We start from the raw sequence: 12,843 nt of genomic DNA on the forward strand, positions 1-12,843 counted from the left end.
CTGGTCCTCGCACCCCGCACTCAGTGCCTTCAAACCCCTTCCCCACCGCGGCCCTGGAAGCTGGCGCCCAGGGCCCAGCACCAGCAGGGAGAGAGCTGTCGGGCACCCCGCTTCCGTCCCGGGACAACCGTGCGCCCGCGCCCCAAGCCGGGAGCCCGGGAAGCACCGCTGTCAGAGAGTGCCCGGCCGGACGCGAGCTCCAAGGCGGCGCCCTCGGGGGCGGGGCATCTCTAGGCCCCGCCCCCCAGACGTCAGCCCCGCGGGCGCGGGCGGGGCGGCAGCTGGGTGTGAGTCCCAGTCCCGCGGAGCAGCGGCTGCAGGCGCGCAGCTCGGCTCCGGCTCCCGACGATGCGGCTCACCTAGGATGCTGCGGCGCCTGGTAGTGCCTCTGGCGGTGCTTCTCAGCCTGTGCCCAGGTCCCGGCGCGCACGGTAAGGCTCTGGCTCCCACCGTCCCCAGCCCGCTGGTAAAAGCTCTGTGTCCGTTGAAGAACCGCTTCGCGCTGGCCCCGATACCTCCCTGGTTCTCGGCTGGGGCTCCCAGGCTCTGGCAGGACTCGGGCTCGGGGTTGCCTGCTGTGGCAGTGGGAGAGCCAGGGTCTGATGGGGGTCGGCGCGGGTTGAAAAGTAGGTGCAAGGTCAGCAGCCTCCCCGCCTACCCCCCGCCAAAACTCATCATCCAGCCACTTCTCCCCGAACTATCAATGTAGCTCTGGCTTTTTACCTGCTCTGGTTCAGGCGGTGGGGGCTGCTTGTCGCCCAGGTAATGATTTGGATCCCCTGTGTAGTCTCCTTCCCCTTGGTCCTCCCTTCAGCCTCATTCTGCTCACCTCCCATCTCTCCTCCATCACCCCCGTCTGATGGTCTTTAGTCCTAACTCACTCCCACTGCCACCTGTCTCCCCTCCTCCTACGCCCCTACCTGTTAGGTCAGCTTCCTAACCCAGCCGCTGTCCTGGGAGGTTTCTGTAACTGAGAACAGTCAGTCCCTGAGAGAGAATGAAAAGGCAAGGGAGGTGGAAGGACCAAGTGCAGAGGCACAAGGAGCAGGGACCGAAACCACTTCTAGGTGACGTCAACACACAGAGTAAAACATGTAGTTGGCCATTCATGTGATGGAGAGCCGTGCAAGCAAACCCCAAAGTTCCCTTTCTGCCTAATGCTGGGCAGTCACTGCCCAGACTCAGGGACGGGTGTGCTTTCAGAGCCAGAGAGCTGAGCGGAGAGGTGACAAGGCAGGGGAGGGGCAGAGCTGCGGCCACATGGAGAGACCCTGGGGAGAGGGGAGGCAGCCACGCTTGCCTTGCGCACCCTGCTTCTGCCTGATGGCAAGGCTCCCCCGCTCCCCCCTAGGGAGGGTTCGGTGCATTCTTAGAAGTGAGAGAATCGGTTCAGCGAGGTCGAATCGCTGGCTAGTGCTGGCTTGAGGCTCCTGAGTGATGAGTGTCAGGGGCAAAGGAGAGGGGAGAGTGGACACGGCGTGGGTAGTTACCGTCTTACTGCCTGCTCTTTGTGGGGATGTTCACCCAGGACGATTCTTTCTGGCTGTCCTCACCTCCCCCTGAAGTTGGGCGTCTGGATTACAGGACCAGCCCTTCTAGAAGCTGGGGGATGAGGCTTGGGAGCCCAGGAGACGTGTGAAGAGATCAGACAGATGCCAGCAGGCAGGGTTTCCGGGACTCAGAGAACTCCAGAGGTGGCCTTGTGCTGGGGCCAGGATGGGGACCAGGTGTGGGACAGAGGGCAAGCCTCGGGATGGTGCTGGAGCAGCGCCTGGGATTGGGCAGAGCCAGGAACTGGCTCGACTGAGAGCTCACTGTCGCCCCCTGCCGTTCACACCCGGGTTGACTGCGGCTTCAGGGCAGGGCTCTGAGGATGCAGTCCCAGCTCTGCAGTCAGACACAGCTGCATTCAAGCCCCCTCTGCCCCTCGCTGGCCCCGTTGGCCTTGAACTAGCCAGTTCACCTCTCTGACTCTCCCTCCGCTTTTTCTTTGGTAAAATTGCAGTAATAAATGCCAACCGTTAGGACTATCATTGGTAATTCAAGAAACATCTCAGGAACTTCAGAACACCTGTAGCAAATAGAATCAAGATAAATTTATTTTGGGTGCCTATGAGGGATCCTCAAAAAGTATAAGGAAAGTGTGCATTTTGAAAAAAGCTATGCATGGAAGACAAAAAAAGTTGTGCACCAAAATGAACTTGCCTTTTAGTTCCGTTTTTTTCCATGAACTTTTGGTATTTCATCTTATATAAAGCACCCTCGTGAGGTACTCAGTAACTGGTACCCTGTCCGGGTCCCCCTCCCCTGGGGTGGGGAGCCGGGGCTGTGCTGGCTCGGGTACTGAGGCTCTTCTCCCCAGGGACAGATCTGCCCAGCCCTCCATCGGTGTGGTTTGAAGCAGAATTTTTCCACCACATCCTCCACTGGACACCTGCCCCAAATCAGTCTCACAGCAGCTACTATGAAGTGGAGATCCATAAGTAAGGAAGGGGAAGCGTGGGGGCGGGGCAGGGAGGGAGCAGGGTGGGGGGAGGTCCGGTCTTGCTTGAGCCCTGGCACAGGGTGTGCTGCTGCTTTGTTGTTGAGAGGAGGCGGGAGGGGCTGTGACACACATCCGCGCCCCCCCCCACACACACACACACACTGAGTGCTGCTAGGGTCTCGCTGTGTGCTGTGCAGAGCACCCGGAGCTGGGGGAGAACCAGGGCATCGCCCTTGCCCTCCAGCCTTTTCCATTTGCTGAAGAGCCTCCGCGGCATAGTTAGAAAACAAGAAAACGGGCCGGCGCCGTGGCTTAACAGGCTAATCCTCCGCCTTGCGGCGCCAGCACACTGGGTTCTAGTCCCGTTCGGGGCGCCAGATTCTATCCCGGTTGCCCCTCTTCCAGGCCAGCTCTCTGCTATGGCCTGGGAAGGCAGTGGAGGATGGCCCAAGTCCTTGGGCCCTGCACCCGCATGGGAGACCAGGAGAAGCACCTGGCTCCTGGCTTCGGATCAGCACCATGCACCGGCCACAGCGGCCATTGGAGGGTGAACCAACGGCAAAAGGAAGACCTTTCTCTCTGTCTCTCTCTCTCACTATCCACTCTGCCTGTCAAAAAAAAAAAAAGAAAGAAAGAAAACAAGAAAATGCCACCAGCAGCTGTCGCAGTTGGGAGAAGGGAGGAATGAGGCTGTGAGGGTACCAAAGCGTCCCCAGGCAACTGGGGCTTAAGCCACCCATTTTTCCATCCACAAGTCTTCCAGAACACAGGAGCATGGGTGCAGGGGCCCAGAACCAAGGGAGACCCCCTGCAGTTAGATGCCCTGGTCTAGAGGACACCCCCAATGGGCTGACCCAGCCTCTGCCACCGTGAGAGCTCTCTCCCTGGTGCCTTGATCCCGTCTTCAAGGAGGTAGACCTGCGCACAAGTTCCTCTCCCAGTGCCTACCCTGGTGTCTCCCCAGGTATGGACAGGGGCTCTGGGAGTCCGTCCCCAACTGCAACCTGAGCCTGGTGCCCTCCTGTGATGTCACCTTGGTGACCCTGGACCTGTACAACTGCAGCGGCTACCGGGCCAGAGTCCGGACAGTGGATGGTGGCCGGCACTCCCTCTGGACCAAGACCGAAACCCGCTTTACCAAGGATGATGGTGCTTTTCCGCCCCGGACTAGAACACAGCCCGTGGGGCCCTTTCCAGCCAGAAACTCTGCTTTAGAGCTGTGCTCTCTGCTCCCATAGTGCCCTGTTGTCAGCCAGGCTCCCGGCCAGCCTAGGGCTGCATCAGGACTTTAGGGAAAGTTAGAAGAAAACAGCTCGCGGGGTGTGAGGTTTAAAAGGGAACTGGAGTTGATTATCCTATAGAAGTCCTGGGATTACACAGCTGTAGCTGAGTCACCAGGGCCCCAGGCCTGCGAGCTCCTGGGGTTCGGGGACCGGAAGTGGATCCACAAGCTCTCGGCACAGGGCAGCATGTGCCCCCTCCCCTGAGGGCTGAGCTACTAGGGGTCAGCCGTGTGCAGCAGCAAGGAGCTGCTCGAGAGAAGCTGGGACTCTGTCTCTCCGGAGAGGGAAAGAGAGAGGATGAGCCCCCCGCACGAAGGGACTGGAGCATTCGGCCAGTTGGGGTGGAGCATGTTGTGTCTGGGCTTGCCCTGCAGAGTTAGGGCCCATGGCGGAGGAAGTCACTGGCTTCCACATGCCTGCTCCCGGGCCAGTGCTCAGCCCAGTGCAGCCACACCTCCTAGGGAGTGCATTTAAAACGCACAGTCCCAGGCCCAGCCTGAGACCTGCAGCTTCCTTGAGGGTCTCCAGTGGGCCCAGGGTAGCTGTGTCTTTAACCTGCTTCCCAGGAAGTCCTTTGTTCTGCTGGGTGAAGGATGCGTGGCCTAGGTTTTTGGGGGGAGGGTGCAGCTCTACCCGTAGGCAGAGTGAGGGTGGGCTCCCCAGGCTCTGACGTTGCACCGCCCCTCTGCCCTGCAGTGACTCTGACAGTTGGCAGCGTGAACCTCGAAATGCATGGTAGCTTCATCCTGGGGAAAATCCAGCCGCCCAGGCCCCTGCTGGCCCCTGCAGGCGACACTTACGAACAGGTCTTCCCATGCTTCCGGGAGTACGAGATTGCGATCCGCAAGGCACCGGGAAACTACACGGTATAAGGGTGTCCCGGGGGTGCGCTGACTTTGCTGGCAGAGCAGAGGGGCCCCCGGGGCAGGTGGTCCAGGCAGAGGAGGGAGTTGAAGTGACCTCAGCGCCCAACCTGTGGAGCTCCCTGGGATGGTGGGAGAGGCCCCGCCTGCTGGGCATCACGCACCACGTGAGACACACCGCAGCCATTGCTTCTGCGGGAATATCTGACTCATTTTATAGCCGAGAAATGAAGCTGCGAGAGGCCGTGTGGCTCTCCCAGGGTGCCTCTCTTCCGGGGGATACCTGCAGTCTGCAAAGACCACCGGCCCTGCCCTGCCCAGTGGAACCCAGCCCCTTCTGGGCAGAGCCTCGGCTTCTAGAGCGCTCCCTTCGCTGTCAGTGCACTGGTAGTTCCCTGCGCTGCACTGGGGGTCGCACGTTGTTATCTTGGGAGCAAGGAGGCTGCAGGGGGTGGGCGGCAGTCAGCTCCAGAGGGCCCTTCCCCTCCCCGCCCGCCCTGGTGGTGTTCATGGTCGTTATTGGCATTTCAGTTCACCAACAAGAAGGTCAAACAAGAGAACTTCAGCTTCCCGGTCTCCGGAGAGGAGGGCACGTTCTGCGTCAAAGTGAAGCCGTCCGTGGCCTCCCGCGTGAACAAGGGGATGTGGTCCAAGGAGCAATGCATCGTCCTCAGCAAGCAGTGTGAGTCAGGGGGCCACCGGCCTCAGGGTGGGCAGGGAGATGGGCAAGGCCCTGCGCTGTCCGAGAAGGACCTGTTCAGCACTGTGGGTGCCGGGCACTGCCCCTCACAACCCCCACCCCGACCCACTGCAGCCATCCACTCTCCTGCAACCTATGTGAGAGATCCTGCTGTCCCCATTTCAGAGATGGGGAGACTGAGGCTTGGGTAAGCAGCTTGTGGGTGTCCCATAGGAGACACAGTGGCAGAACCAGGCCCCCCCAGTTCCTTCCTCTTGAACACAGCTGTGCTTCCCAGGGCAGCCCCGCCCCTACCCTGGCCACCCTCCACCAGCTGGGCTAGTTCCTGTTTGTTACAGTGCTGTGCTGGTCTTTCTAAGAGCTGGGGGCACAAGGGCTTCCCCTTATCCTCCCTGCCTCCCAGAGGAAGCAGAGCAGAGCCGGCTCCTTGGCACAGCTGCTGAAGTCAGCACACTCCTCCCGCCTCTCAGAGGGGGGATGTACAACACAGAGGCCGTGGTCCTGCCCACCAGGCGCCTGCAGTCTGGCTGGGCAGACAGAATCCACAGAGGAAGCCATAGCTGGAACTCCAGCCAGCGTGTGTCAGGTGCCCCGGGACTCACGCCAACTGGGAGTGCCCATCCAATGTGGGCAAAGACAAAGTGACCCTTTCTAGATCTACAGTAAGTTTAGGTTTGTGAAGGACCTGGATAGCTCGCTGCTATTTCAATCCCACTGCAGAATGGGTGCCAGCTATGTCAGGCGGCAAAGCCGATTGTACGTTTGTGCGTCACCGGAGAAATGGTTTTGTTCAGATCTCAGCTTTACTGCTTCTAGGCTCTAGGACCCTGGGTGAAAGATGCCACCTCTCCTAGCCCTGGGACCCTAACCTGTAAAAACAGGCTGGGCTGTTCCTGGCTCCGGGGCTGCTGCCAGGGCCGGGTGGCACCAGGGAGCATGGCACATGAGAAACGCTGAGTGATTTATGCCATCGTCAGAGGCCGCTGCTGTCCTTTTCCCCATTGTATAGATGGACCAGCGGAGGTTCAGAGAGGCTCTGCACAGCCCCACAGCTAGGCAGTGGTGAAGCTGGCTGCCCCCAGAACCTCTGAGCCTGCCTGCTGTCTCATCCTGCCACCTCGCTCTGTTTGCTGCCGTGAGCGTTGGGGGCAGTCGGTGTCAAAGAAGGGAGCCCTCGGGACAGGGGTGGGAAGGCCAGGCAGGGATTTCCAGGACCCAGTGCTGTGGCCCGGAGATTGCCTGTGGAGGTGGCCAGGGGCCACTCACTCAAAGTGGCCGAGGAGTCCCTGGGGATTGTCCTTCCATGTCCACGGTGCTGGGTCACAAACGCATTTCTCTGGGCCAGCAGATTTCACCGCGACCAACCTCAGCATCTGCTTTGTCTTCGTCCTGCTGCTCTGCGGAGCCCTGGCCTACTGCCTGGCCCTCCAGCTGTACGTGCGGCGCCGGGGGAAGCTGCCCACCGTTCTGGTGAGTGTCCAGGGAGCCGGGGATCCACTCCCCTCCCCACCGTGCTCGGCCGTGACACTAGCAGCAGTCATCCTCAAAGGCTAGAAGTCAGCATCAAGCATAGGCCGGGGCACGCTGCCTCCTCGGAGCCCAGACAGCACGCATGCCGGTAGTCACCCACCTCAGTGGCCACACGCCCTTCTGGGGGCCCTGTTGTTCTCGCTCGCTGATAACCGGCCACAGACCAGCCCCTGGGCATGAGCTCCCTGAGACAGGCACGGTGATTACTCTCGTGCTCCCAGTGGGGATACTGAGGCATGGAGAGCTTGCAATGGAGCCTGTTTTCCCACTCCCAGTGGGGAGGAGTGTTCCACCAACAGGAAGAACCAAAGGCTGCTGTCAGAGCCGAGGGGAGGCGGGGCAGGACCCCCTGCTCGGCCTGGGGTGTCCTAGTGCAGGGTGCTGACGGGGCTCCAAGCTCAGCAGGCAAGCGCTGAGCCCTGCTTCTCAGGACTGCAGCTGGGCTCTGGCCTGCAGGTCAGGCCACCGCCAAGGTCGCCCACCTCCGCCCCACAAGGAGTGTTGCTGTGGGATTCCAGGGGTTCTGCTGAAGAAGACCTAGCCCAAGCAGGGTGCCAGGGACCCCCAGGAAGCTTAGAACCAGAAGGGGGACTCCAGAGGATCCTAGGGCCTCTAGGAAGAACAAGGAACGAGGCGAAGCCTCCGGAGTTACCCCGAGTAAGAACTCTGGGAAGTGTGGGGCGGAAGAGGCTGGGACCACCTGGCCTAGTTAGGGTCCTCGTCCAGGCCAAGAGGGGCGGTGTTCCCAGCTCCAGATTCCCGGGTAGAAAGATGAGGAAACGGAGGACACACGGCCCTAACAGACTTGGGAGCTATACAGCCCTCCCTGTGTCTGGACGCCCTGTCTGTGTGCTCCTGGGAGATCCCAGGTGATGCAGGGCCTGGCGCTGAGGGGTGGTGGTAACCCCAAAGCAGGGGAGAGTCCCAGTCGGTAAGCAGGAGCAGTAGCTAAAAAGTATGAGGTGCGTGGAGGTGCAGTGGCCAAGCACCTGCCGCGTGCAGAATGCTGGGCAAGAAGCTGACGGACGGCCCCGGCTGCCCAGGGCTTGGTCACGGGTGATAGGAAAACTTCACCAGGCGCAAAGCGGGGAAGGAGACTGCGATGGCAAACGCTGCGAGGCAGCAGAGCTGCGGCTGGTTTTCTGTGCCTTCCGGACCCTCGGCTCACAGAACTGAGCTGTCCGTGAGGGTTTTCCGTCCTCGGGACAAACGCTGCCCAGTTCCCTGCGTCCGCTGCTCAAAGTCCCTGACGGACTGCAGCACGGAGCGGGCACACACAGTAGTCTGCCACGAGCGTGGGTCACTCTCCTTCAGGGTCAGCGTGACTGGACAGCCAGGGGACTGCAGGACAATTGGGTACACATGATAGGTTGGTTCTTTGCTGCTGTGTGACATTGGGCAAGCCATGTAACTTCCCTGCTCTATGAAACAGAGATAATAAAATTCTCTATAGAATTGTTAAGGGGTAAGTTCAGTTGAGCATGTGGATATTGAGCCCCCTCTGTGTGCCACGCTGTGTTCCAAGCACTTTGTGCACTTTAAGCGTGATGTAAGGAGGCAGGTACTGTCGTTATTTCCATCTTACAGATAAAGCAGAGGGGGAGAGTAATTTGGCCAGGGTGATGAAGCTGGAGGGAGGCAGAGCTGGGGTTTGAACCTGTGAGGTCTGGCTCCAGAGCACAGGTCCCTAAACAGCAAGCGGTGTGACAGTAAGGGGGATTCAGCCAGTGACAGGTGCGCTGAGTCGTCATGGATGGAGGAAATGAGGGCACACACGCAAGGGTCGGTCAGTCAGTCAGTCAGCAACCCTCACAGGGGCCTGCTGTGTGCCAAGCAGTGAACAAGCCCGGACAGTTCCTGCTCTCACGGAGTTGGGGTTCTGTTGGAGAGTAGCTGAGGATGCGTATGGAGGGCGGCAGAAAGCAAACCTAGGAAATAGTGCTAGGGACTGAGCGCCAGGAAGAGGTCAGCAGGGCAATGCCCCGAGAGTTCCCGGAGCACGGCTTGGCCAGGCTGCTCAGGACGGGCTCTCTGGGCAGTGACAGCTGAGGCCTACGCCGTGAGTGCTGAGAGGAGAACATTACAGGCAGAAGAGGGGGCATAGCAAAGGCCCTGGGACAGCCCCGGGGGTGGAGTGTTCTGGCACTGGTGTGGCTGGAAGAGTGAAGGGAAAAGGGGTCCACTGACCTCTCTGGGGCGCTCCGCAATGAATGGGGAGCAGGTCCCCAGCTGCTGATTCCGTTCTGGGGAAATTAATTTGGTGTCTGACATCCAGAGTTTACAATATGAAATGGGTAGGATGAGACAGAATAGAACAGAACAGAATCGACAGTTGTGTGTTGTATACACAGGTTATTTTGCTTCACTTATTTCTTCTTTGCATCAGAATTCAAAAAAATCAAAAACCCGCTTCTAGACGGGTCAGGCTTGCTGCTGGTTTTGGAAATCCCTGAGAGCTGTCAGCATTGCTACAGGCCCCCGCTCCACCTGCTCTCCTCCGCCGGCTCCCAGACTGCCAGCTTTTCACCCAGTGTCCCACCCAGGCCTATCTGGCCATGGCTTTAGGAGGAAAGCTTGGTACCAAAGCGCCGTGTGGCCCAGTCTGTGCAGATGACCCCCACCTCACTCACTCCGCCCCCTTGTTCCCCAGGTCTTCCCGAAGCCCAGTCCCTTCAGCCTGGGCAGCCAGCTTCCCTGTCCAGACACCCTAGACACCATCCACCCCCTGGACGCGGAGGCCTTCCTGAAGGTGACCCCAGAACTGAGGAACTCGCGGCTGCATAGCAGCACCGACAGTGGCTTTGGCAGTGCCAAGCCGTCCCTGCAGACTGAAGAGCCCCCATTTCTGCTCCCGGCAGCCCAGCCACAGGAACACGGGCCTCTGGAGAAGGGGGAGCCCCCGGAGCTGCAGGACAGCTGCAGCCATGGGAGCAGTAACAGCACCGACAGTGGAATCTGCTTGCAAGAGCCCAGCCTGAGCCCTGGCACACGGCCCACTTGGGAACAGCCAGAGCGCAGTGCCGGCCAGGGACAAGATGACAGTGGCATTGGCCTAGTCCGGAATTCTGAGGGGCAGCCTGGGGACACACAGGGTGGCTCAGCCTTGGGCCACGTTAGTGCCCCAGGGCCTGAGGGGCCTGAGGAGGAAGACCCAGCCATGATGGCATTTCAGGGCTACCTGAAGCAGACCAGATGCATGGAGGAGAAGGCAACCAAAGCAGGCTGCCTGGAGGAAGAATACCCCTTGACTCCAAATTGCCTTGGCTCTAAGTTCAGGACCTGCCTGGATGCTGAGGCAGGCTGGCCTCTACCAGTCCTGGCAAAGGGTTATTTGAGACAGGATCCTGCAGGAACCACCCTGGCTCCCCCGGAGGCCCCAGCTGCACAGTGGAAGCAGCCAGTGGAGGAATGGCCACTGTCGGCCTTGACCACCTACGGTGACCTGGAAATACCTGACTGGAGTTGCACCCCCGATCGTGCCCCTCTGGATTGTGCCGCAGCCGCAGGCAGTCTCCTGGGCAGCTTTGACTCCGATCTGGTCACCCTGCCACTCATCTCTAGCCTGCATTCAAATGAGTGACCCAGGAGAAAGGGCTGCTTTGGATCCCAGTCCTGCCTGCTCCCCAGCCTGCACCCGAAGGAGGAACCCCAGGGTTCGGCAAAGCCAGTCTGGGCACTGCACAGCAAGCCCGCCCAGGCTAGCCGGGCCCCATAGGGCAGGAGGGGGCAGGGCTGCCCCAGCACCAGGTGCACGGGGCACTGCCTGACTACCGAGCGGGGCACTGCCGAGAAGGGCAGCATAGACCTCCCCGCTTGCAATTCTCATTCCATGCCCACTGGAGCCACGAGGTTTTCTGGGGTTGTGTTGGGGCTGCCAGTGTGTGGTCAGCTCACACCTGACGTGCCACATAGGCCAGCTAAGCATCTGGGCCAGCCGTAGGGCAGGTGCTGAGAGGATGGGAGCTTTCAGGCTTCATTGTGGAGGTCAGTTTTATAGGAAAAACGGGGAGAAAGTGGAGGGGTTTGGCCTCTGGGAAGGTCTGGTGGAGGCGCTCCCCCTTTGGCCGGCCTCCCAGGCGAGGAGGTCGCCCCTGGAAGACTCTAAGAACTCTAAGTCCTAGACATCAGTCAGTTGCTCTCTGTGTCAGGCAGAGCCACCTGGAGAACAGGGTGCTGGCTCAAAGCCTGGACGTCCCTCCGTCCACCCACAGGCGGCCCCCGTAGGGCCAAGCACTCACTCTCTGCACCTGCTGCCCCCCAGCCTGCCGCCCATTCCAGGGACCCTGGGGTGGTTTGTGTTGAGCTGGGCTTAGGGAGCAGCCAGAGTCGGCCCCAGGGACCTTCACTCCCATTTGCTGCTAACGTCCTGCTCCAGACCCAGAGCACAGGCCATGGGCCGGGGGGCCCTGCGCTCAGCGCTCAGCTGTGTGACCTTGGAAGGCCTCTGTTGTCCCATGTGTGGAATAAAGGCTGGCTCCTTGGGCTGGATGTCAGCCAAGCTGGCTTCCTGGGTGCCGTGATCCACCCTGCCAGACCCTGGGCTGGGAGCAAGTGGACTCCGGAACCTGTCTGCCCAGAGCCAGCTCCCATCTCAGGCCATGGGTCAGCCAGTCTAGCAGGAGTGCCCAGCAATGTGCCAGGACAGCTGCAGGTCACGGGGGCCCACCGAGGGGCAGCGCCTTGGCCGTGCCTTCCCACAGTGCCCTGGGAATCTGTCTTCAGACCACGACGGTCCACAGTCCCCAGGCAAAGAGGCTGGGGGGTCACCAGGCCTGCGGCTGCCCTCCGGAACCCTCTCCTGGCCTGCGTTTCTCTGCAGCGTTCTGAAAGCAGAGCGTCTGGCCCAGGGGACCCAGCCGTGACTCCTGCCACGCCACCAAGAACCTCTTAGTCTGACGACTGAACTCTCCCCAGAAACGGACTCCGGGGAAGGTCCCTCGGAAGCTTTATTTATTTATTTTGTTCAGTTATTTATTGATGGAGAAGGAGCCCTGACTCCGCGTTTGACTCACCGCATTTCTAGTTGCGTGACTCGGGACAGTCCCTGTTCCTGTCCGAGTCTCGGTGTCCTCATCTGTGGACCTGGAGCACCGCGCGAACCTGCTGAGTTCCCAGCGACGTGAGGTGCCATGGAGGAAATGCAACGTGCCATAAATGAATGGTGTGTGTGTTTGGTTGCAATAAATTGTGAGGACCGCAGGGATCTCGTGGAACCAGAATTCGGGTGACAGTGGCAGGTGCGGGACGCGGGTGCTGATGATTGGGGCTGACAGCTGAACTCAGATCAGCAGACCTGGGGTCAAGTCCTGCTCTGTGCGTTGCCTTGACCTCATGCTCCCCAGGTTTCTGTTTCCCCGCCTGTAACCAAGAGGAGGTGACAACTCCTTGAGGGAATGACGTGAGGTTTAAATGGGGCCACAATTAGAGAGCTCAACCCAGTGCCAGGCATGTGGCATCCTATGTGTTACTGCCCGTTATTGAGGGAAAGGTATATTTTTTCTTGGTAGCTGGTGAAAATGAAAGGGAGGAGGATGACCTGGGGGGGGGGGGGGAGGTGTGCAAAGGCAGGGGTACAGCTGTTTGTGGTGATGAGTTGGACAGGAGCACCTGTGGGCTGCGCCTTCAAGGAAGACAGCAAGCAGCCCTCCCTGGAGCCATCACCCGCTCCTCGCCTCGGGAGTGCCGAAGCCATCTAGTCTGAACACGGCCCGCTCCTTCCACGAAAAGCCACACGTGGTTTTGAATCACTCCCCAAGCCCAGCCCCGCAGGTGGAACAAACCCAGGCCCCCGCTTGGGTTTCCAGGGTGCTGTCCTCGCTGTCCCAGCCTGGATCCCCGAGGAGGTGCCTGGGACAGCTCATCTCCTCCCCTGCCCCTGTCGTCACCTCTTCCCCTCGGGTGATACAGCCCAGCCGTTCTGGAGAACTGATCCTATCACCTGCAGAGAACTTGATTCAGCTCATACCTCACACTGCAGCCCTG

At 60.0% G+C, this 12,843-nt stretch overlaps 1 protein-coding gene across 1 annotated transcript; it reads left to right on the top strand.

Moving 5' to 3' along the window:
- Window positions 1-349: 349 nt before the first annotated feature.
- IL10RA (interleukin 10 receptor subunit alpha) lies at window positions 350-12,057 on the top strand. The gene is made up of 7 exons (XM_062197113.1): window positions 350-431; window positions 2,363-2,483; window positions 3,450-3,634; window positions 4,465-4,634; window positions 5,163-5,313; window positions 6,680-6,801; window positions 9,512-12,057. The coding sequence occupies exons 1-7, from the start codon at window positions 365-367 to the stop codon at window positions 10,439-10,441; spliced, it is 1,746 nt and encodes a 581-aa protein (XP_062053097.1). The 5' UTR covers window positions 350-364; the 3' UTR covers window positions 10,442-12,057.
- The last annotated feature ends 786 nt before the right edge of the window (window positions 12,058-12,843 follow it).

This window comes from Lepus europaeus, chromosome 7, assembly GCF_033115175.1.
Source record: "Lepus europaeus isolate LE1 chromosome 7, mLepTim1.pri, whole genome shotgun sequence".
Taxonomy (NCBI): Eukaryota; Metazoa; Chordata; class Mammalia; order Lagomorpha; family Leporidae; genus Lepus; species Lepus europaeus.

Excerpts from the sequence above, each read along its gene's own strand:
- IL10RA (XM_062197113.1), top strand. The coding sequence starts at position 365 with ATGCTGCGGCGCCTGGTAGTGCCTCTGGCGGTGCTTCTCAGCCTGTGC. Across the intron at positions 432-2,362 it reads CCCAGGTCCCGGCGCGCACG|GGACAGATCTGCCCAGCCCT; the intron begins GTAAGGCTCTGG and ends TCTTCTCCCCAG. Across the intron at positions 6,802-9,511 it reads GGAAGCTGCCCACCGTTCTG|GTCTTCCCGAAGCCCAGTCC; the intron begins GTGAGTGTCCAG and ends CTTGTTCCCCAG.